This window comes from Ictidomys tridecemlineatus, chromosome 1 (genome assembly GCF_052094955.1).
Source record: "Ictidomys tridecemlineatus isolate mIctTri1 chromosome 1, mIctTri1.hap1, whole genome shotgun sequence".
Taxonomy (NCBI): Eukaryota; Metazoa; Chordata; class Mammalia; order Rodentia; family Sciuridae; genus Ictidomys; species Ictidomys tridecemlineatus.
In genome coordinates this window covers 50121041-50145131 of record NC_135477.1, presented here as the reverse complement: position 1 = coordinate 50145131, position 24091 = coordinate 50121041, and the positions used below count along the sequence as shown (strand labels likewise).

Below are 24091 nucleotides of genomic sequence, written 5' to 3'. Positions count from 1 at the left end.
GTTGACTCGGAGGCCTCAGTCCCTGTCTGTCCACAGAGCCTCATTCTTCCTCTCTTCAGGCCCCTTTCCCTCAGCCCTCCCACTCCACCCCGGCCTGTGGAGCCCGGGAGTGACTCAGTTCAGTCCAATTCAACAAGCACTTATTGAACAGCTCCCAGGCCCTGAGGTTTGGTGCTAAGTAGCTGTGGGGCGTAAAAGGATGACTGCGCACGTGGACTTCAGCCCCAGCCCTGGCTGCCCACCATCATCATCCCAAGCGCAGAACACACTCCTCGGAATCTTCAGGGCTAACTCCAGGCGCTGATATTTCTGAAAAGCTGTCAAAACGATTCTCACGCCCCCACCCCCCAAATTCAGCAATCCTGGCTTCCTATCAGATACCGCCAGACGTTTGACTCCCAGTACCCAGGCAGGGAGGCAGGCACCTGTGGGAGGCTGCACTGGGTGCCCAAGATGTCCACATGGGTGTGTCTGTGGTACAGGGGGTTTTTCAGATGTCGTGAAGTTTAGGGTTTCGAGGTGGACAGTTATCCTGCATTTTCCTGGAGGCCCTAATTAGAATCACAAAGGGCCCTTCTAAGAGGGAAGCAGAAGGAGATTTGCCTACAGAAAAGGAGTCAGAAGAAAGCAGCGGGAGGAGGGCCCAGCTGCCATGCTGGCTGTGGAGAAGGAGGAGTGGCCAGGAGCCAGGGAAAGCCGGCAGCCTCTAGAGGCCAGAAAGCTGCTCCCCCTGGGGCCTCCAGGAGGAGGGCGGCCTGTGACCCCTAGGTCTTAGGGCTGTGAATCTGATTGTGAACTTGTGACCTTCAGAACTGTAAGATCATAAATATGGGTTCCTCATCCCACCCGACAACTAACTTTGTTTTACAAATGAGCAGAGAGCAGCCAGGCAGACACCTGGGGTCCCACGGTGTGTATGGAGCTGGAAGAAGCCAGGGGTGTCTGGCCCCTCATTCAGGGTCCTCCTCAGCTCATCACGTTCTCCATTTTTCCAGCCGTTGGGCGGTGCTGGGATTGAAGCCAGGGCCTCACGCTCGCTAGGCAAAGGCGCCGCCACTGAGATACAGCACCCCCCACCGCCACAGTCTTTACCCAGATGTGGGTTCCAATGCCGGCCCTGTCCTCCTCAGTCTGTGTGTCCTCTGCTGAGGGGGAGGCCTGTTTTTCCAGGGGCAGGTTTCAGTGAGGGGAGTCCAGTTGCAAAGATGGGGTGGGCCAGGTTTTCCCCAGGGAAGGGGTTGAACTTGATTTTGGAGGAGTGGAAGGCCCTCTTTCTCTGTCCCCTACCGCGAGGATGGAGCTTCCTCACCCCGGTCTTGTTTTCTCATTCAGTCTTCTCCTCCCAAAGCCCCACACTTATTACACATGAACAGACCTCAGGAGGGCCACCAGCCCTTGGCTGTGCAAAAGCCAGACTGGACTGGCTCATTTCTGTCCCAGGAAGGCTGTTTGCGTCCCTTTGCCCCACCTCTAACTCCATTTTGCAAAGAGCTCTTTAAACCCTGCCTGCTATGGTGGAAGCCAGTTGAGTTTGCTTTGTTTTTCCCCTTTAATATACTTTTTTCCCCCCCTGTAGTGCTGGGAATCAAACACCAGGCCCAGGCAAGCACGCTACCGCGGAGCCACACCCCCAGCCTCATGGCAGCTTTAAGAAATAATACAGTGAAGCCAGGAGCAGTGGCGCTCTCCTGCCGTCCCAGCAACTCAAGAGGCTGAGGCGGGAGGATTGCAAGGTCAAGGATAGCCTGAGCAACTCGGTGAGACCCTGTCTCAAGGTAAAAAGGGCTGGAGATGTACCTCAGTGGCAGAGCACCCCTGGGTTAGATCCCTACTACTGGGGTGGGGGACGGGAGAGAAGAAGAAAGAGAAGGAGACACCTGAAGTCATTACCCGACTTCTCCCAGTGGTGGCATCTTACAGAACTTCAGTCCAATATGCCACTAGAATATTGACCTTGCTACAGTGGAGATCCAGGGTCACCACCTCAGGGATCCTTGGTGTCGCCCAGGGATGAACTCACTCCTCTCCTGTACCTGCCCCTTCTTCAACTCCTGGCAATACCAGTCTGACTCCGTCCTTATAATGTTGTCACTTCAAGGATTTTATATAAGTGGCATCGTGTAGTATGGAATCATTTGGGATTGGCTTTCTTCCCCTCAGCCTAAGTCCCTCACAGCTCATCCGAGTCCTGTGTATCAGTTATATCCATGGCCTTTGGAGCTGAGGAGGAGTCCGTGGTGTTTTGCACTATTTAGGGGAGCTGGTTTTATTTATTTATTTATTTTAAAGAGAGAGAGAGAGAGAATTTTTTTTTTAATACTTATTTTTCGGTAGACACAACATCTTTGTTGGTATGTGGTGCTGAGGATCGAACCCGGGCTGCACGCATGCCAGGCGAGCTCGCTACCGCTTGAGCCACATCCCCAGCCTGGGAGCTGGTTTTAAATGGGTCACTCATACATGGTCCTGGAAGCTCCTCAAGAACTTGTGTCCTGAATAAAACAAGGAACACAGACCCATCGCCTGGCATCTGTGCCTGCTCAGCAGGAGAGCCAGCACCCCCTCTCCCCAGCAGTGTGGACCGCTGATGAGCCAGTGTGCCATCAGGCAGAAGCTGCTGCCGTCTCTGAGATGCCCTGGGGTGGTGGAGTTGGGTGGTCTAAAATAGTCTTGGGGCTGGGGTTGTGGCTCAGTGGTAGAGCGCTTGCCTAGCATGTGTGAGGCACTGGGTCCGATCCTCAGCAGCACACAAATAAAACAAAGCTATCGTGTCCACCTAAAACTTAAAGAAAATAAATATATTTTAAAAATAAGTAAATAAATAAAATTGTCTTGATCTTTGATGATTCTAGATTAAAATCACCTAAGGAGCTTTATTTTTTATTTTTTCCCATAACTTTTTTATACTTTAAAATTTGTTCTTTTTAGGTATATATGACAGTAAAGTGTATTTTGACATATTATACATATATGGAGTATAACTTTCCATTCTTGCAGTTGTACATGATGTGGAGTTTCGTTGGTCGTGTATTCATATATGAACATAGGAAAGTTATGTTCAGTTCATTCTACTATCTTTCCTTTTCCCGTCCCTCCTTTCCCTCCCCCTTTGTTTAATCAATCAACTTCTGTTCCACCCCCCTCTGCCCCCTTATTATGTGTTAGCATCTGCATATCAGAGAGAACATTTGGCCTTTGGCTTTGGGGGATTGGCTTATTTAATTTAGCATGATTGTTTTCAGTCCCATCCATTTACTGGCAGATGCCATAATTTCATTCTTACTTATGACTCAGTAATATTCCATTGTGTACATGTACCACATTTTCTTTATCCAGTCATCTGTTGAAGGGCACCTACGTTGGTTCCATAGCTTAGCTGTGGTAAATTGAGCTGCTATAAATATTGATGTGGCCATGTCATTACAGTAGAGCCCAGAATTTTGCAGTAATGAGCATGACCAACACAGAACAGACACCTGAAGAGTAAGGGTAGAAAAAAATTCGAGGGCCCAGAAACTTCCTGACCTGCCTTAACCTGCTCCTCCTAAAATTGAAATAGCAAATATGTGGCACAGGCCAGCTCTTCCCCGATCCTGCACACATGGCCACATCACTAATTAACCGCCATATTCTTTCCTGCAGAAAGCAAGCTTGCTCTCAGTCTGTTTCTCCTCACTGTGCTCTGGATGCCCATACCAATCTGTTGGCTTTTGCTCGTGGGATGAAAACTCTTTGCTGTCACCAGGTTAACAGCAGCCTGTGGTTCAAGATGTCAGAACCCTGCACAGTCACCATCTTCGTCAGGCCCTGCTTGTTCTGGGTCAGTTTTGTCACAAAACTAACAAGGTGGTCTTGGTCACTCAGATGGACATTCAGCACTGTTTCATGTGTGCAGGGCAGTGGATTGGGGCCCAATTCCATGTGCTCTTCTTTTTAGTTACACATGACAGTGGAGTATATTTTGACATTCATGGAGTAGAACTTCCCATCCTTGTGGCTGTACATGGAGTTTCACTGGCCGTGTATCATATATGAACACAGGAAAGTTCTGTCCAGTTCATCCTACTGTCTTTCCCATTCCCAGCCCCCTCCTTGTCTAATCCAATGACTTTCTATTCGACCCCTACCATATGCTCTTTTAATTCCAATTTATTTTTATCACCATTGCCTTTTATTTTGAAAAGGGTAATATATAAACATGATAATAAATCCAAACAGTGCAAGAAATTGTAAGTTAAAATGGGTCCCACTTCTCACCCTTATTCTCCAGTCCCCTCAAGCTCCCCCGCTGATTTCTTGTTTCCCTCTCTGGAGGAATCTGAGGCTGAGCCAGCGCTTGCGTCTCCACTCCTGTCTTCCACAGCTGGTGGCTTACCTCAAAGGCCCTGCTCCTTGCTTTTATCACGTGTATCTTGAACAGCATTTCATGTCGGCCTCGGCAGACCCGCCTCTTTCCTTTTAATCATGACAGAGTATCACATTGTTCAACGTACCTGACGTTTATCTAACAAGTGGGGTTCCCCCCCATGAACATGCATCAAGGTCACAGTCCGGCTTTGCTGTTAGAAACAGTGTGTGTCCTTGCTCGTACCCATGCAAGCCTACCTGAAAGATTAGTTGCTGGGTCTAAGAGTTTCAAAGGCCACTGGGACTGCTATAACAGAATACCAAAGATTTATTCATAAATAACAGAAACTTACTGTGCACGGTTATTGGGTCTGGAAAGTCTAAGATCAAGGCACCAGAAGATTCAGGGCCTGATGAAGGCTCATTCTTTGCTTTAAACATGGTGCCTTCTTGCTGCATCCCCACATGGTTGAAGGGGTGAACGGTTCCCACAGAACCTGATCTTTTACAAGGACCCTAATCCCATTCACAAAGGCCCCCCCTTCGTGTCTTAGTTACTTTCCAAAATTCCCCTTAAAACTAGTACACTGTGCTTAGATTTCAAAATAAGGATTTTGGAGGGACATTCAGACCATAGCAAAGAGTATGCATATTTAATTGTGATGTTTAGGCCAACATGGCCTTCAAAAGGATACCCCTGTCAGCATTATGGGAGAATCTTATGTATTAGTCAGGATAGGATAGGCTGTGCTGCAGAAACAATTAGACCCCAATTCTCAATGGCATAACACAGCAAAGGCTTAGTTTTCTCTTGCATCACATCTGATACAGACTGGTTGGCTCTCCAAGCAGCATCCTGGATCCAGTTGCTTCCATTTTGAACTAAGCCTTTTGGAACATGTGGCCAGCCAGAGAAGAGAGTCCCTGAGGAATATGTGGAAATCATTTCAAAGACCAAACCTTGAAGTGGCTTACATCACTTTCACCCACATCCCACTGACCAAAACCAGTCACATGGACTGCAAGAGAGGCCAGGCAATGTGGAGGAACACATGGGTCCTCAATGAGGGCCACATCTCTGTTTGTCAGTTCCCCCAAACTTCACCCACACAGAATACTCTAGGACATTCTGTTGTTTGTCAGTCTAATATGTGAAAAAAAAAATAACATTGTGTATGGTTCCAATTTGCACTCCTGTGCTTTCTGCAGCAGTTGCTTCTCCCATCTTTTTCCGCTGGACTACCCACAGCAGACTTTGTTCACACTTAAACACACCCCCGTGTCCCTGCCCAAAATTTCCCCAAACCCAAAAACCTTTTGTGGGGAAGCCTGATGACTTTTTTTTTTTCATTTTGGCTGTTATTCATCAAAACATATAAAGGTATGTGAGTAATAATATAAAATTAGCCGGGTCAGGAGCCTTGCCAGCTGTGGTGTGGAAGGGATTGGCAGCAGTTTCCTCTGCAGTTTTCTAGGCTCGCTCTAGCTCCGCCTCCTCTCTGGTTCACGAGGGACAGAGGTGCATAAGGGAGAAGGAGAACCTGGCTCCCACTGCTATTCTTTGCAGAAAGCAACATTTTTGCAGAGTTTGATGATCTAACTACTCTGAACCTCACAATTAAGGTGACCTGTGGCACTCGTGGCACAGAGGGATTTCCGAGTTAAAATCCTGCAGGCTGGATGTCCAAGGAACATGTATGGAGGGTTTGTGTAAGTAGAAGGAGAGTTGAAATTCGGTCTGGTGTTTTAACATGATGTCATGTAGTACATTGCCAAACTAAGGATGGTTTTGTAGCCAAAGGGGATCCTGTATGGTTGGGAGGGCAAATGGGTTTTTTGGGTGTTTTTTCCCTTGCCAACTCCAATGAATTGGCCCTGCATTGAAAGGGCTTATGAGGTTCCATCCAGTCCCAGCTGAAAAGAGGACAGTGATTGATGAGTGATGTCTGGCCCAGGCACAGGCCTGCAGGGTGGATGTGCCTTGTAGTTAACATTTGTGCTGAGGGTCCCTGAGGGAGCTACACCCTGAGTGTCTGGGTGATGTCCTGCTCATTGATCATTTACCTGGGAGACAGGAGACACAGAAGATGGTTCCAGTTGTGTCACCACTAGTTTAAATGTTGGTTAAACACTTCACTTCTCTGAGCCTGGGTTTCTAGAGGTGAAAACTGAGGAAACATGGTTCAGAAAAGTCCTAAGCCCTTCCCAGTCCTGACATTCTGCCGTTTGAGGGTGAGAGCCATGCTTCTTCGTGATTGATGGGGTGGTTTACAGGACAGATTTCTCTTGAACCTCTCAGAAATAAAACATCCCTCCAGACTTGAACAGTGCAAGGAAAATACAGGCTGAGCATACCTAATCTGAAAATCTGAAATGTTCCCAAATCTGAAACTTTGAGTGCTGACGTGACACAAATGGAAAATTCCACACTGTGAAACTTTGTTTCATGAACAAAATTATTGTTATTTTATTTTTATTCCTTTTTTTTTTAAGTGGGGGAGAGCTAGGCATTGAACCCAGGGTCTCATGCATGCTATGTGAGCACTCTACCTCTGAGCTACATCCCCAGTGGTTGTTATTTTATTTTGAGACAAGGTTTCACTAAGTTTCTCCTTCCTTGCCCTCCCGAGAGCCTGGGATTACAGGCTGAGTGACACGGGAGTCACCACACTTGTCTCATATACAGAATTATTTAAAATATGGTGCAAAATCTCCTTTAGGATCTGTATGTATGGAACAGAAATAAGTGTTGTGTTTAGACTTGGGTCCTGTCTCCAAAATATCTGATCATTACATTCAGATATTTCAAAAACACAAAAAAATCCTGAACACTTCTGATCTCAAGCATTTCAGGTGAGGGACGCTCAGCTTGGTACAACTAAAATTGGAAAGCCAAGCTGCTTTGTGTGAGGCCGCTGACCTGAGCCACCGCTGACATGTGATTCTGTCCTGGAACAAAATCCCCTGGCCTCCAGATTGCTCTCAGCACATCAGCTCTAAGGCCTCTGGGTCAAGACCTTGCACCCAGCACCCACGGGCACGCCTTCCCCAGAGTCCAGCGGAGAAGGCAGCTGTCCCGGGGCCTGTTGTCCTCAGCTCCTGTCCCCCCGACTCCTGCCACTCCTACAAACTGCTCGGCCCTTCCTGGCCACGAGGGGCCACATAGAACGTTCAAGCCTTCAGGGCAGCTGTGGGAGGGCAGCTGGCAGGTCTCGCTGGGGTGCTGCTGCAGTTTATCCCTAGATGAGCTGAAGGGCAGGCTGAGATGCCCAGGGTCCAGCGACATCCAGTGGCTCTGCTTGGGGGACATTTCCAGCTGGTGGCCAGGTCAGGTTGCACTGTTCCCTTCATCGTGGTGTTTTAGGGGGACTCAGACGCCCCCACCTTCCTGCCACTCACCACCAGTGTGCAGACCCCCAAATCTAGGCCTGCAGTTCCTGCCTGGGGCCACTTCCTGCGTCCTAGCCTGCGGTGAGCACTCCACCAAATTCCCCATGGCCACTGGGTCGGCCATAGGGGCAGTCAGTGTCCCATGTCACAGATGAGAAAAACATGCTCAGGTGTCAGTTCACAGGGCTTCAAAGACAGTAAGTAAAAGCAAGGGAACCAAGAGCACATCCAACTCTAGAGAGAATCTTCATTTTGTCACACTGGGCTGAGGGCCACCGCTGGCCCTTGGAGACAGTGTATCAGTGCATTCATTTGCTTCACAGATGTTCCTCGAGCCCTGCCATGTGCCAGACACTGGGCCAAGGGCTGTGGAGACAGTAGAGAATAAGACTGCCATCCAAGGCACGAACCAGGGACCCCCCCAGGTTCCTTGGTTCCCCCACCCACTGCCCACAGGCATCATTGTTTATTTAATTATTTCTTGTGGTGCTGAAAACCCATAGCATGGACTTGACCTTCTCCTATGCACGATTCAGTGGCACTAAGTATATTTGCATGGTCACGCCACCATCCCCACCTCCACCTCCACAGCCGCTCTCATCTGGCAGAATTGAAACTCTGCCCATTCAGCAAGCGCTTCTCCCGCTCAGCCTCCCAGGTAGCTGGGACCCCAGAGGTGCATCCTCACACCCAGCGTCCCAGGCATTCTATGTACCAGTCCCAAGATGGATGATCTCATGTTCCTCTTCTGAAACTTCAGATTAAGTTTTAAAAATGATGAAAGTGATACAGGTGCACAAGGTGTCAAAAAATTCAAGTAAACAGGAAAGGGTATAAAGTGAAAAGATCTGTCACCTACTATGACATTTTTGTAGCTCTGCATTAGCAGAGCTGCGTGGCATCCCACCCCCTGTGTGAGACATTCCAGTTGCTTCGCACACATGTGGGAATTTCAGGGCTGGGTGCACATCATTGGCCATGAACCTTGGTCCACGTCCAGGTCGGCTCCATAGGGGTTGGCAGGCTCCTTCCCAGGCCATCTGCCATGTAGGTAGGGGACAGCAGCCTGCGCTGCAGCCCCTGCCTGAACAAGGACAGGAAGCTGGGACTGTGGTTTAGCATGGAGGCCCTGGAAGTGCCTTCATGGACAGGGGCCTGCAGCTGTTCTCCGGGGCTCTGTCTTCATGCAGCTGTGGAAGCGACTGTCCAGTGGGGGTGGGGAGAGTGTGCTCCCCACACCCTCGCACAGCCCGTCCTGGCAGGACTGGCTCCTTGGGGACCCGCAGCAGCCTTCCCCCACCAGGCTCTGGCCCACAGACCCTCACAGGCGCATGAGCATCCGATGACACTCGGGTGACACACACCTTAGCCTTTGGCTGCTTCTATTCTGTCTCTGCTGGAGGTGGACATGAGGAAGGTTAGAGATGGCTTCCTTCTTGCGAGAGGAAACGGAAGCCCTGGGATGCTCAGACGCCAGCCAGGGCTTCGTTCACACCTCCTTTCATTCCTTTCAGGGGCCACTCGACAGCTGCTAGGCATTTACTCCTGTCCAAACCAAGGAGCCGTGGCCTTCCCAAGCCATCTCTGGATGTCCCCGTGTGAGACAGAACCTGGCCTGACAGGCTCCAGGTGCACAAGCCATGGTCTGTGCTCCGTCCCCTGCCCCAGCAGGCCCGTGGTCGGGGACTTCCCTGCTCTGCCTTTGGTCCCCTCTCCAGGGATTCAGCGACAACACAAAAGCCCTGCCCAGGTGTTGGGTGGCATGGCAGGGGCAGCCCCTGGCCCCTGTGGTTGACTCGGTGCTTTCCCAGGGTGACCACAGCTCCATCTCTGCCCTGGAGCCTCCTTCTCCACAGCTCCTCTTGCCACACAGCTCTTCCTCCCACAGGGAGAGGCTGTGGCCGGGGGTTGCTGACTGGGAGGCCACAGGCCACTGTGCTCTAGGCCCCTCGAGCCAGTGAGCGAAGGCAGTGGAGTTTTGCTGCCTGATGCAATATCTGGCAAGGCCCCGTCTCTTATCAGAGTTCCATTCCCAGCCTCCTTGCTGGGACCCCAGCTTCCCAGGGGGAGGAGGGCCAGGCTGCAGTCCATCTGGGGCCCACAATAGAAGGGCCTGGCTGGAGGCCATCCAAGCAGAGAGCTCCTCCAGCGAGGCGCCTTGCCAAGTCACGAGGGAGGCCGGACAGAAAGACCCCGGGGAGAGCAGGGAAGGCGCAGCTTGCAGGGCCCTGGGCCTGGCTGCCAGCCCTCTTCCTACTGCTTTCCCCACTTCCCTTGCCTTAGCTCTTCTCCCCCCGCCCTCCAGTCGCACACACAGCTGCCTGAGCCTTGAACTGAAGGTCCCTGGGTTGGCAGGAGCACGGGAGAGACTGAAGCAGGTGAAGCCTTAGGTGTCAGCTCCGCAGTGGCCCACGCCAGTATGCCTCATAGATGTTGCAGCACGAGGGCCCTGTGCAGGCCACGGCCCACGACCAGAGTGGACGCGGCCACCCAAGCTCAAGATCTGGGCACTGAGCCACTAGGTCCCCTCACCTGTGGAGTAACTGCTTTTCCTTCTTCCTCTGCTCACTTTCTACCAAACCAATTAAGCGTCTTGCACGGGGCTGAGTGCTTGGGGAAACGCTGCCCTCCATTCATTCATTCATTCATTCATTCATCCATTATTTATGGACACCCACTCTGTGGAGCACAGTTCTGGGCCCTGGGAACACAAAGGCGGTGGGACAGTCACGCTCTCCTCTGTGGAGCTGACATTCCAGTGGGTGAAAGAGGAGATCAACAACCACATTTCCATCCAGGAAGAGAAAAAGAGGATGCGGAGAGGGGAGGTGATGGGGGTGGGGGTTGTTTGGCCAGTCTTGGGAGAAGGACTGGGAGGAGGGGACATGGGAGCTGAGTCCTGAATGTCAGGATCCCACCCGAGAAGGTCTAGAAGAGCCTCTGGTGCAGCGACCAGGTAGGCAGAGTCCCAGGTGGGGAGTGGCAGGAAGGGCGGTGGAGGGAGGGCTGGGGTGTGAGGAGAGGGGGGCAGACCGCACCCTCCACTGGGGGCCTGGAGGCTTGTGTTCTACTATGAGTGATGCAGGATGGGGCTGGATATTCGAGACGCTTCCATGAGGCAGAGGAGTGGGTGTCTACACAGCTGTGATCAGGTGCCGTGTGATGAGGTGGGGAGAGTTGGGGAGAGGAAGTGGGTAGGGATTGAGTGGAAAGATAGAACTGTGCTGATGAAGGAGGAGGAGAGGTGAGTGGCACCCCCTGGAGCAAGGTGGGGGCGGCCATTGCCTAGGGAGAGCACACTGAGGCAGAGAAGACGGGCCCCATGCATGAGGACTGAGAGGAGAGGGATGGGAGAGGACGGGAGACAGGAGGGTGATAGTTACAGGTGGTGAGTGAGAATGTGCCAGGCAGCTGCTGGTTCCTGGAGGGCCAGACTGGACCCTGTTCCCCTCGAGTGATTTCTGGCATCTTCCAGGACCTGGCACACGGTGCACACCCCCCAGATGGTGGCTTGCATGAAAGAACGCAGCACTTGGGCTCTCTTCCTTCCTCTGGTATTTGCTCCCTACATGCAGAACACAGGGTCCAGAGAACTAACTGTCCCATGTCTGCTGTACCCAGTCAGAGCTGGGTGGCACACGCCCTGGTGGCACCACTAGCCTGGCACCCTGCAGTGTGGCATTCACTGGTACACAGGCAGGGGATGCCACATTTCCCTTCAGCTGTCATGTCGTTGCTGGGGCCATTGAGGGGATCAACCCTCGGGGTATGAGGGCCAGGAGGGGCATCTAGCAGGAGGAAGAGAGAGGGGCTTTTCAGTTCTTCCTGTGAACCGAGCAATGGAGGCAGGACTAGCCCTTGCACCAAGAGACTGGGGAGGGCGCTGGGCAAAGTCATTCCGTGTCAGGGATCCCACAGCCCACTTCTTGTAGAGGCCTCCTGCAGGCAAGTTCTGCCTGGGCCTTGGCCAAGTGATCCTAATCTGGGTCCTGCCCTGTACCCTTCCCTCATGACCCTGTGACCTCTTGGTACCTGTGTCCCTGCCTTCTGGCTCTGGGGACCTGCCACATCCTGTAAACCTCACCCTCATCCCCCTGCCCCTTAGACTCCCAAAGCTAAACGGAGGGGTGGCCTGCCTGGGGCAGGGCCAAGGGGCCATCAGCCTGCCTCATGCCTCCTGCCAGAGTTTTCAGACTTGCCGCTTCTTTTTAGGGCACTGCTGCAGAAGATCTTAGGGACCCTGTATCATTCTTGGGGTGAAGAGGCTGGGACCACAAAAAATAGAAAACAGTCTCTGGATGGGAGGGGAGGAGAAGGAGCCTGTCATCGAAGCAAGGTGACTCCTAAGTCTTGCCAAAGGTACTAGACCTGACGGGAGAGGGCAGTGAGGCCCTTCCTCCCCCCTGCCCACCTTTCCTTCCCTCTCCTAGTTAATAAAACTTACTGTGCACCAGATGTGTCCCTCACAGAAACTGTATGCTCTAGGGACTGCCCTTTTCATACTGCACGGGAAGAAACTGAGGCCCAGAGACTTTAAGTCACTTACACGAGGTTGCACAATATGGTAGAGGCAGGAAAGACTCGAACCCAGCACTTCTGGGTGGTTGTTTGCAGTGCTGGGGACGGAACCCAGGGCCTCACACATGCTAGGCGAGTGCTCAGCCCCGGCCCCAGGACTTCTGATGGCAGCTCCTCTGCTTCCCTCACACCATCAGACTCAGGCAACCGTCACTGGAGAGCTGAAGAGCAGAGCGCCAGGAGGTCAGCTCGTTGCTCCCCACAGACACGGTATTGAGTCTCCCCTTCTCAATGGGACAGGCAGCCTCACGCCTCAGCACAGGCTAAGCAGGGTGCATGGCGAATGTGACCTCACTGACTGTTTTACACACTCAGGCCCAGAGCACATAGGGTGCCAGGTGCCATTGTCAGCACCGGTCCTGCCTTCAGGGAGCGTGTAACCTGGGAAAGGGAGACAAGCCATCAGCCGGAAAGCCCTATCATGTGTGCTATAATGGGGTCCCTGGAAACCAAGTGACCTGGACGTGGGAGAGGTGGTCAGTTCCCATGAGCCTCATTGCTTTCCCAAAGGGATCTTGTCTGGAAGGTGCCACTCCTGCTGTGTAGCCAGCCCTGCATCCAGCTCCTGCAGATTCCTACTCCCATCTTCTTGTCTCGAATGGGATCATGATGCAGCGGAGTTTCTCAATTTGGAACGCTCTGGTACCTCCTTGCCCCAGGGAACATTTGACCATGTCTTGAGACATTTTGATTGACAGAACTGAAAAGGGCTATGCCACCTCAGTATTCTTTGTGGCCACATAATAAACCAGTGCAAGCATACCCCACCGTTTTTATTTAGGCATTTCTAAGCCTTTGCTACTGCAAACATTTATACTGCGAGTGGCGTTCTTTTCCATATGCAGCCATGTGTCACTTAATGGTGGGGATATGTTCTGAAACATATGCTATCAGGTGATGGGGTGTACTTACACAAACGTAGAGAGCATGGATCAGTGTGTTAGTCAGATTTTCAATGCTGTGACAAAATGCCTGAGAACAACAACTTAAAGGAGGAAGGATCTATTTTGGCTCATGGTTTGAGAGGTCTCAGCTTCATTGTACCTGGGCCTGGGGTGAGACAGAGCATTTTGGTGGAAAGTTGGAAAGAGCAAAGCCACTCACCTTATGGTGGCTGGGAAGCAGAGAGGGAGAAAGGGGCCAGGGACAAGAAATATCCATTTAGGGCCCATCACCAGTGACCCACCTCCTCCAGTTTCCATCACCTTCCAAAATGCCCTCAACTGCAAACTGATCAATTCATTGATGAGATTGAAGCCCATATAATCCAGTCACCACCCTAGAGTGCCACCTCTGAATACTACTGCATCAGGGACCAGGACTTCAACATGTGAGCCTTTAGGAGACATTCCAGACCCAAACCATGACACTGAACTTGGCCTGTATATGTGTGTGGCATGTGTGCACACGCACATGTGCACATGCACCTGCACTAGGAACCAAACCCAGAGCCTTGTGCATGCTAGGCAAGACTCTGCCCTGGAGCTATTCCCAACCTGCTTCTTTTTTTGCGGGGGTGGGGGGGGTGGGGGTGGAGTAGTTCCAGGGATTGAATTTAGGGGCATTCAAACATTGAGCCACGTCCCCAGCCCTATTTTTTGTGTTTTATTTAGAGACAGGGTCTCACTGAGTTGCTTAATGCCTCATTTTTGCTGAGGCTGGCTTTGAACTCGAGATCTCCTGCCTCAGCCTCCTGAGTCATTGGGATTACACAGTGCCCAGCAGCATATTGTCTTAAAGTGAACTTATTTTTTTTTTTAATAATTGGAGTACACTCTAAAATGATGATGAAAAGGTATAGTAGAATATAACCCTATGGCAGATTTTATTATCAAGCGTTATGTACCATCCATAATTGCATTCACTTTTATCCAGCTGTCTGCACAAATTTGCACCAACACAAATACCAAGTAATGCATTGACATCACCACAGCTATGATGTCATTAGGCAATAGGGATGTTTCAGCTCCATTAAAATCTTCTAGGACCACCATTGCAGAGCCAGCTGTCCTTTATCTGAATGGCATATGCTGTAGGTGGTTGTACATGCCTTTGACTTGTGAGATGGAGGGAGTAGCTGAGAGGGGTGGGGTGATGAATGGCTTTGTTAGCTTTTCTTTTTTCTTTATTTTTTTGGGGGGGATATTGGGGATTGAACCCAGGGTCCCTATCCCTGCTTATCAGCATTTTCAGTGACCTATTAAAGACTCCTCAAGTCTCCTGAGGCCGAGTCTGTTTCAAGAGTGAGTCTGGGGCTCAAGAGTGAGTCTGCCTGGCAGGGCCAGGATCCTCAAAAGTCCGGTGGAGAGGTGTTCTCTGTGTCCCCCCCTCTACAGACACGGTGTCCTGACCACCTGTCTCTCCGCAGGACAAGGGTGTTTCCCACCTGAAGACCACAAGCCAGGTCCTGAGTGCTGTCCCTGAGCTGAGTACCTGCGGCCAGCCTGTCCTCATGGAGAAAGGACTCACTTTGCCCCAGGACTGCCGGGACTTTGTGCAGAGCCTGAGGATGAGGAGCAAATATGCCCTTTTCCTGGCTTTTGTGGTGGTGGTTTTTGTCTTCATTGAAAAGGAAAACAAAATCATATCAAGGTAAGGGATACGATCAAGGACAAATCTCCCTGATCAAGGTGGGATGGCTGGGGACAGGGGACAGGAGGGCTTCCTGTGGACCTGCAAGTGCCTCCCTTCAACAAGTGACCACCAGGCCCCTCCTGTGGCCCAGGCAGAGTCCCAGGCACAGCAGTGAGCCCTGGGCAGCTGGGTTGGCATGTTCATGCTGCCACTTCCCAGCTGCAAGAGCGAAGATGAGAGATTTCACTTTTCTGAGTCCTGGATTAGTCTTCTGTAAAATGTGACTAGGAGCTGCCTTGTTGGAAAAAGTAAATGAGAAAATGTATGAGCATTTGGCGCACCACCTGGCACACGATCCATGCCTGGTGTTTGCTGGCTGTGACTATGTATTGTTACTAATTGGTTTCCTGGCCTAGATGATGGCTCACGTCAGCAGCACAGCCCCTACACTAGTCTTGGTGTTATGGGTAAGGGTGAGCCCACGGGAAGGCAAGGTTCTGGTGTGGACACTCTGGTAGGGCTGCCAGATTGTGTACTGCTCAACTCCAGAGATGGGTCCCTTAAATAGGCTCCTCTGGGAATCCCACGCCTGCCTGCCCTAAGTTCATAGAGCATTACTGTGTGCAGAGGGCCTGCTAGACACACAAGGGTTTCTGGGACCCCTTCCCCTCCCAGGCACAAGCCCTGTAGGAAAATCGCAGTTCCTATGCATAAGGAAGGGGCCTGAAGCGCACTGTTAGTGCCCCTCCTGGGTGGCTTATTATGGATGGACCTAGTTCATGTTTACTGGTCCTACTGAAACTCCCTGGACCTCTCCACCAGCACATTGGCAAGCCAGGAGTGCCAGGAAATGCAGGTTCAGAGCTCTCGGGTCAGACTGAACCTCATATATTCCAGGGGTTTCCTGCTCGGTAGCAGTACACCCTTCACCTACATCTCCTCCCGCCTCAGTTCTTCTCTGTCCCGATAAACTACACTCAAATCCTGGCCTCAAAGTCTGCTTCTGGGGAAACCCAGCTAGACACACTATTTGTTGGTGATGAACTGGGAAGATTGCCTAGAGTTGCATAGGCGCACCCCCTGCCCCCAAATCAGGCACTGACCCTGGACTCCCTGTGATCTCCACAGAGTCTCTGACAAGCTGAAGCAGATCCCCCAATCCCTGGCAGACGCCAACAGCACCGACCCAGCGCTGGTCTTGGCCGAGAACGCGTCCCTCCTGTCCCTGAGTGAGCTTGACGCGGCCTTCTCGCAGCTGCAGGGCCGCCTGCACAACCTCAGCCTGCAGCTGGGTGTGGAGTCGGCGGCGGAGGCCGTCGGGGAGCGGCAGCAGGAGGAGCCCTCGCAGCCTGCCAGGGCCGGGCACCGTCGCCACGTGCTCCTCATGGCCACCACCCGCACGGGCTCCTCCTTCGTGGGCGAGTTCTTCAACCAGCAGGGCAACATCTTCTACCTCTTCGAGCCGCTGTGGCACATCGAGCGCACCGTGTCCTTCGAGCCGGGAGGTGCCAGCGCCGCGGGGTCGGCGCTGGTCTACCGCGACGTGCTGAAGCAGCTCTTCCTGTGCGACCTGTACGTCTTGGAGCACTTCATCAGTCCCCTGCCTGAGGACCACCTGACGCAGTTCATGTTCCGCCGCAGCTCCAGCCGCTCCCTCTGCGAGGACCCGGTGTGCACGCCCTTCGTCAAGAAGGTCTTTGAGAAGTACCACTGCAAGAACCGCCGCTGCGGCCCCCTCAACGTGACGCTGGCGGCGGAGGCCTGTCGCCGCAAGGAGCACATGGCCCTCAAGGCCGTCCGCATTCGGCAGCTGGAGTTCCTGCAGCCGCTGGCCGAGGACCCCCGGCTGGACTTGCGCGTCATCCAGCTGGTGCGCGATCCCCGGGCCGTGCTGGCCTCCCGCATGGTGGCTTTTGCGGGCAAGTATGAGACGTGGAAGAAGTGGCTGGCGGAGGGACAGGACCGGCTGCAGGAGGAGGAGGTGCAGCGGCTGCGGGGCAACTGCGAGAGCATCCGCCTGTCGGCCGAGCTGGGCCTGCGGCAGCCCTCCTGGCTGCGCGGGCGCTACATGCTGGTGCGCTACGAGGACGTGGCGCAGCAGCCACTGCAGAAGGCCCGCGAGATGTACCGCTTCGCCGGCATCCCGCTGACCCCGCAGGTGGAGGACTGGATCCAGAAGAACACCCAGGCGGCCCTCGATGGCAACGACATCTACTCCACGCGGAAGAACTCCTCGGAGCAGTTCGAGAAGTGGCGCTTCAGCATACCCTTCAAGCTGGCCCAGGTGGTGCAGGCCGCCTGCGGCCCTGCCATGCGCCTCTTCGGGTACAAGTTGGCCCGGGATGCTGCCTCCCTCACCAACCGCTCCTTCAGCCTGCTGGAGGAGCGCGGCACCTTCTGGGTCACGTAGGGAGCCTGGTGCCCCGTGGACCCCTCCTCCTGAAAGGTCTGCCCGCCTTCCTCACACCCAGGCCAGCAGGGAGACGCATCCCTGGCAGAGGGCAGTGGGAAGCTGCCCTGAACGCAGGCAGCCCCTGCTGTAGCACTAGGCCCCAGCCAGCCAGTTTGCTCAACCCCAGGGCCGCCCTGGGGTCTCCTGCCCAGAACAGGACAGTACCTTCCCTCCAGGGCCTGCAGTCTCCTGAGCAGACCCCAGCCTATTGGCAGGTCCCCGTGCCCGTCTCTCCTGCACACACAGAAATGTACATGAAAAACGCATTAAGGCCTGGGAGCTCTTTGGGCCAGGGGCCAAAGATTTAACAACCAGCAGGGGCGTGGGCCCTGACCAGCCGCTCAGACCTCCTTTTACATGCTCAGTGTTAACCTTTTCCTTTCTGGATTGTGGGGAAGCCTGGAACCTGGGTGAGTCCTTGGAGAGGAAATAGAGCAGCCCAGAGGTGGGGTACTGGAAGCTCATCAGGTGACTATGTAGTTTACCATCCAGTACAAAATAATCTGCTCTTTTAATAAACAGGATCGGGGTGCTGGTTCCTGATGAATGTCAGCCCTGCACAGAACTGCAAGACACACACAGGCGTGCACACGGACAGAAAAACATCATCGAACAGGTCCACGCGCACGAGTGGGCATAGAAAGGTTTCCCCATTCCTTTCTGCCCACAGGATTCTTCTGTGTCGCATCAGAGAGAGCCCTTTGATGACATTCTTAGGATTATTTGGAGGGACAGGGGAAGGAAAAGTGTTCAAGGGCAATGACCATTCCCTGACCAGGTGTGGAACTGAACGGTGGACCAAGAACTGCCGAGCCCACCACCCCTGCCTGCTGGAGCTTGTGCCTACCTCCTATGACCTGTCCACGTCCCATGGCTGGCAGGCAGGACATTTTGAGAAGATGTGGCTGGTCCTCATGTGACTGCAGACCCAAAGCCCCATGTAGCTCTTGCCTGGCTCCCTGGGAGCATGTCTTTAGTTGAAGACTGCCTTAGGCCCAACTGGCAGAAGCAACTTTGGTCCCTGGAGGTAAAGACAAGTGACAGTTTCTGCCATTTCCAGCCAGGCCTCATCTGGAGCAGAGCCAAGAAGTTTGGAGTGTGGTGGCGGGGAGAAGTCCCATCAGGACACATTCCTCCCCTGAGGAGCCTGCCTGCTCCCCGGGTCGAGGGAGGTCAGCCAGCTGGTTGCCATGGTTACAACTAGTGTCCAAAGGAATTCCTCCTTTAGGGTTCTGAGAAGAGTCTTGCTCCACTCAGGATGGGCTGGGTGCTTTACTTAGGGCTTTTTAAGTTATTTATGGCTTGGTGTCTTTCTTGTTTTGTGGCTGTTTTTGGTTTTGTTCTGCTGCTGACAAGCTGTCTGGACTTGAGGGCCTGGTGGGGGAGGCTGGGAAAACCAGCAGGGAGCACATGTCTCCTGGCAGAGGGAGAGGGGTGCCTTCCCCAAGAGGACTGGAGAAGAGGTGGCACACGGCAGCCCTCAGTGCCCCATGGGATTTTCTGTGTGAACCCCACATAGAACAGATCTCAGAAGCCACCAGTATTCTTGCTGGTGTCCAGGGCAGTGTGGAATGAGTGACAGCCCTCGCTCCCTCCTGGAGAAGAGGCTGAATCTTATCCCACATTTCCTAAGGGGACAAGGACTCAAACCTGTTAGCAAGTGGCTGAACGCAGAGTGCAAACCCTGCCCCACTCCCACTCCAAACCCAGGAGCAGAAGCCAGGATGGCCTTGGAGCTTGCAGAAGCTGCCTGGTTCACGAGGACTGCCCTCCTCGTTCGCACTTCCTGGACAGCCTCTCCTCCAGATACAGCCCCGTTAGACCCAAGGGCTGAGTTGGTTTCAGTAACACCATCAGGTCGCCAGAAAAGCACAGCATCGGAGTTCAGCTGGAGCTGTGGGGGGAAAGGCAGAGTAGCCTGGCAGGAAGCTGCCCTGTGTGAGGACGCTGACCATCTTGTGGGATTCATTATAATCCACCTCTTTGAGCCACTGAGTCTCCAGCACCGTGGACTTCTGTCATTCGAGCAGCCCTTTGCTTTAGATGTTCTTCTCCCCCTCTAATTTAGATGTGCTGGTCCAAGAACAAGTTGGGTAGGGAGCTGACTCTTATTTGGAGTCCAAAGGGATACCAGCTCTGGAAACTTCATCGTGGGGCTCCGTAGGGCCCAGATGTTTCTTGCAGGCCCAGGAGTGCCAGCTGCTCTTCCCAGCCCCCATTCTGTTCCTTGAAAGGGTGGTGGGGAGGGATACCTCCATGGGAGGCTCTTCCTAGGGGTCCTCTTGGTTGGACAGCAGACTTCTTCCTTCCTCCTGCATCAAGGCCTCCGTCTCAGCTCTCTGAAGATAGGACCAAGAATGGACCTTTAGGATTCTCAGGACATTGACAATGTGTATACTGCAAGTTGACTTAATTTATTTATTGTGTGAAAAGAAGCAACAGAAAATATTATTGGCAGGGACTCAAAGCTAAACCCAAATCAAGACAGACAAATAATAATAATAATAGAAACCACCCTCGCCCCCCACACACAAGGACACCCACAGACAGTTCTGAAGGCAGGAGGGGACTAAGTCAACGTGCCAGCAGACAGTGGCCCCGAGGTACTGTTTAAGGAGGTTCCTTAGTTTTTCTCCTAGGGATTTGAAAATGTGACACGAGGGCCCTTTCTGGTTGCCTTTGCCCAGGTATCTGACAGACTCTAGTGGGTGGTGGCCTTGACACTGATCCCCGGGGGGCTCGGTAATGCCATGGGAGCGCTTCTGGTTTGGGGAAGGACTGTGGGGTTCACTGTTGGCTTCCCACTCTGTGGACATGGCCAGGGTTGTGCATTTGAGGTCTTCAGCACGGAGCTGGGAGGGAGAAGGTGGTCCAGCTGGTATATTGAGCAGAGGGTGCCCAGGAAGCCCATCACAGTGGCATCTTTTCCCACCATCCCTGCTGTCTGTCGACCATGGAAGGAGCAAGAGATGACAGGTGCACCTGTCCTGAGCAATAGGGAAGGAGATAGAAGCACCCGAAGTCTGATCCAAACCCCAACAGTCTCTTCCACCCTCCCCCATGCCATGACCTGTTTGAGGGGTCTGTCCCGTGAAGGACCGGAGCAGAAGACAAGCTGGCTGCCTCCTCAAGGCAGTCTGCTCCCACGCCCACCCTAAAGGCTGAAAGTGGAGGCAGGTCTCAGGAAAGGGAGAGAGAGGGGTTGGTGGGGCTGAGGACAGATGTTAAAGACGCCAAGTGGCTCCTATTGATCTGCACAAGCAGGAAAAAGGAGCATCCACTGAAATCAGGAGCCCCGAGATGGTGGATTCGTTGCGAAGCTCCTCGGGATGTGGTCCGGCGAGATGGGAGGGAGGAGGCCCGGGTTTCCTGAAGGCCACCACATCCGCCGTCAACTGCCCACAGTTTCAGAAATAGTGGAAGTTATTCTTTACCTCAAAAGCGTAAAGCAGAACTGGCAACTTCAATGTCTCAAGAGCTAAGACCTTTTCACCTAGTGTCCTCTGGTGTCCTGTGAAGGACAAGTGGATATCTTTCCAAGGATACAGACCTGGCGCCCTCCTCGTGGGCCTAGCTCATGTTGCAGACCAGTTTATTGGGGGGATACAGTTCTTGCGTAGCCTCTCCCATCTCTTGGGCTGGAACTGGGCACCCTGGGATGTCTCCGTCTTAGCTGAGTATTCTGGACCTGGTTTGCTCAAGTCCCTTGTTCCTTCTGGGATCCACCAAACTCTGCCAGAACCTGGGTCCAGTATCATGGCCTGTTAATTGTGTCCACGCATTTGTGTAGGACATCCTGCTCCACCTCTAGTGCCCCCCCACATAGTTCCCAGCCCCTTTGCCATCATTGTCCCAGATGTCCTTGTGGTGGCCACAGACAATCTGCCAACTCCTGGAAAGGCCGGGGCTGCCCGTCAGACAGCTGGTGGTCACTGGCGCTCAGGGTCTGTTTTGTGGAATGGAATGTGAACCCATCGCCCGAAGGCTTACTTGACTTATTTAATTAAAGCTGAAAACATGCAATGAGAAAATTCTGCAGCGTTTCTTCTGCATTTGTTCTCGGCAACCATTGAACCATAAAAATTAACAGGAAAAAAACACTAAGCAGTAGGTAAGACATGACTTCCAGCATGAAGCAGGGCAGGGACACCTGCTGCCCATCCCCACAGGGTGACAGAACAGAGGGCATGATGAATGCCATGGTCCCAGATGGCAGAGCCGACAGTGACCATGTTCCCAGGAGCCAGCTGCAAGGACAAGGTCTGAGGATCAACGTCCAGGTATTATGGGATAGGAATAGGAAAATCAGACTAGCTGTCAGGGGACCCAGTTTTGCTATTAGCTGGCCATAAAACAAGTCACTTCCCCCACCTGGGTCCCAGGTTCCTTTTGGAATGAAGGGTACATGTAGTTTACGATTTTCCAAAAATACCCTTTTACACGGTTTCTTGAGATTTCATTCTCCTTTCAGCTAAGAAATACAGTGGCATCCTTTCAAATCGCAATGACTTTGCTGTATAGGTTGTAACAGCTCTAGTGGGAACGAGGCTGCAGCCCTGTGTTAGCTTTCTGTTACTTTCTGTAACAACTACCCCCAGAGAACTTACAAAGAGAAGAATGTGCCAGGAGCAACTGAGGAGGGTGTAGCAGGAGGATCCCAAGTTCAAGGCCAGCCCCTGGCAACTTAGACCCTGCCTCAAAAATGTAAGGGGCTGGAGCTATGGCTCAGTGGTAGAGCACTTGCCTAGCATGCAAGGCCCTGGATTCAAACTCCAGCACCACCCCCCCCAAAAAAAAAAAGTGTATCAAAATAAAACTTTAAAAGGCTAGGAGTGTAGCTCAGTGGTGGAGCCTCTCCCACCCTGGGTTAAATCTCCAGTATCATCATCCAAAAAAAGACATTTATGTAGCCCCACAGTTTTGGATGTTTCAGTCCAAGATTGGGCAGAACCATTGCTTTTAAGCCTCTGGTGGTGGGGGAGTTCATTTTTGGACACAGGAAGACAATTGGCAGAGCTTTGGGGTCTGGGGGTCACAGGAACAGCAGCATCTGTGAAGGGGCAGAGGAGAGCTGAGCCCCGCAGACGGTGGGTGGTTCCTGCAGGAAGGAGAGATAACACAGTGGGGCACGACGAGGGGGATGGGAACCCCCTGGGCCCCCTCCCCAAAATGCAACATGAATCTCTGCCCTTGCACCCAGTCCAGTCTTTGGAACCATTTCGTGCCCAACCCTCAAGATATTTGAATCCACGTGGTGACACTCCAACAGGAATAGAATCTCCCACTCCTGTCGGGGACACTTTGCTGTCTCCACTTCCCTGGGGACTGGATATAGTTAACTTCTGGCTGTGTTTCCTGCCACAAATAAGCCACGAGAGAACTAAATTGCCCTAATCACAGAGCACAGAGGCCTGGCCACCCACCCACCCCCTCCGCTACCGGCCCAGGCCGGAAGTCACCTTTTCTCCTTCCTCCCACACCCTTTGGGCTCAACCTACACCCCAAGTTACTCAACCCTGGAGAGGAGCCGAGCACACCACAGGGGCTCTGAGGCAGTGACAGCCATCACAAATCCACCCGGAAAGCGCTTGGGTCAGCAGGGCCTGGGACCTGCGTGCGGCAGGCCAGCCCTGGCCCAGCTGGAGCCAGCAGCAAAGGAACCTGATGGCTGGTCACAGCGTTGCTCTTGGGACGTCCCAGCGCACAGTAGCTTATTAAAGGCTCTGAGAAGGCCTGTGTCGACCCACAGTAAGGGTTCCTTCACAGAAAGGCCCATTTTTATGGGTGGGATCCTTAATCATGATTTTTTTTTCCTCAAATAACAATATTTTCAAGTCTCTGGAATCCTGAAGAACAGTCTGGAGGCAACAGAGGCCTGCAGAAGCAGACAGGAAGGTGACAGGTTAAGAAGCTGAGGAGAAGCAGCCCAGGGACAAGTAGGTTTAAGGGCCCCTTTCCACCTTCTTGACGTTCTCACGGAGCTGCAGGCCGGTCTGCAGAGGGGTGGTGGGGACAGCCGCAGCCCCAGGGTCACCGCGGGCAGCAGTTCCTGGAGTTCCAATTTCTGTGCTGCTGCCTTGGAACCTCCTGTCCTCTGAAACCCTTGGCCCTCAGCTCCCTCCACTCAGTCACACCTGTGGTGACCCCTAGGGAGAGTGGGAATTCTGAACTAGGACAGGCACGAACACCATCAGCTCTGTTTAACAGAAACTGGAGTTCTAGAAAGTTCTTAAAGCAGCCATTTCTGAAACAGCCGGGTCCCTGGAAGTAGTAGCCCTCTAGCAGCCGCTGACCCCTCTGCTATCTGCTGCTGCCCAGTTTACTAGAAGAACATGCTGATAGTAAAGGTTCAACAGGAGAGGGCTGCCCGTGGTCAGAGTGGAAGAGGGAGGAGGGAGAGAGGGAGGGAGGAGAAAAATGGGAGGGGGGAAGAAAGAAGAGGAAAGGAGGGAGGGGAGGAAGAAAAGGAGAACAGGAGAGTGACAATGGAACTCATTCTCGGGGTGCAGGGGAGGAAGACTGTCAGGTTGTCAAAAAGAGCACCCCTGAGGACAGTCACAGCCAGGCCTTCCACAAGCCAATGTGCCTATCATTAATAGAGACCAAGATTTCAGGGTGCCCAAGAATTCAGGGGACTCTCAGGGTCAGGCCAAGCAGGGTCCACACATAGCCTGCACACCACGGGTCATGGACCGAACCCACCCCGAGGCCGAGCAGCTTCTAATTGTGTTTGTTTTGTTTTTGAAGTTG

At 52.8% G+C, this 24091-nt stretch overlaps 1 protein-coding gene across 10 annotated transcripts in view; it reads left to right on the top strand.

The window, feature by feature from the left end:
* Chst3 (carbohydrate sulfotransferase 3) overlaps positions 1-21372 on the top strand; it is a 35582-nt gene extending 14210 nt beyond the window's left edge. For 4 of the 10 annotated variants that reach the window (XM_078040779.1, XM_078040800.1, XM_078040808.1 and 1 more), the window contains 3 exons: positions 14684-14907; positions 16018-17214; positions 17864-21372. In XM_078040779.1, coding sequence (XP_077896905.1) covers positions 14768-14907; positions 16018-17214; positions 17864-17981 — 1455 coding nt within the window. In that variant the 5' untranslated portion in view covers positions 14684-14767 and the 3' untranslated portion in view covers positions 17982-21372. Of the gene's footprint in view, positions 1-1576; positions 1758-10798; positions 10890-11212; positions 11292-11949; positions 12097-14683; positions 14908-16017 lie in introns of those variants that run through there. The other 6 variants (XM_078040823.1, XM_078040811.1, XM_078040805.1 and 3 more) reach the window with 5 other exon arrangements.
* Positions 21373-24091: the final 2719 nt, after the last annotated feature.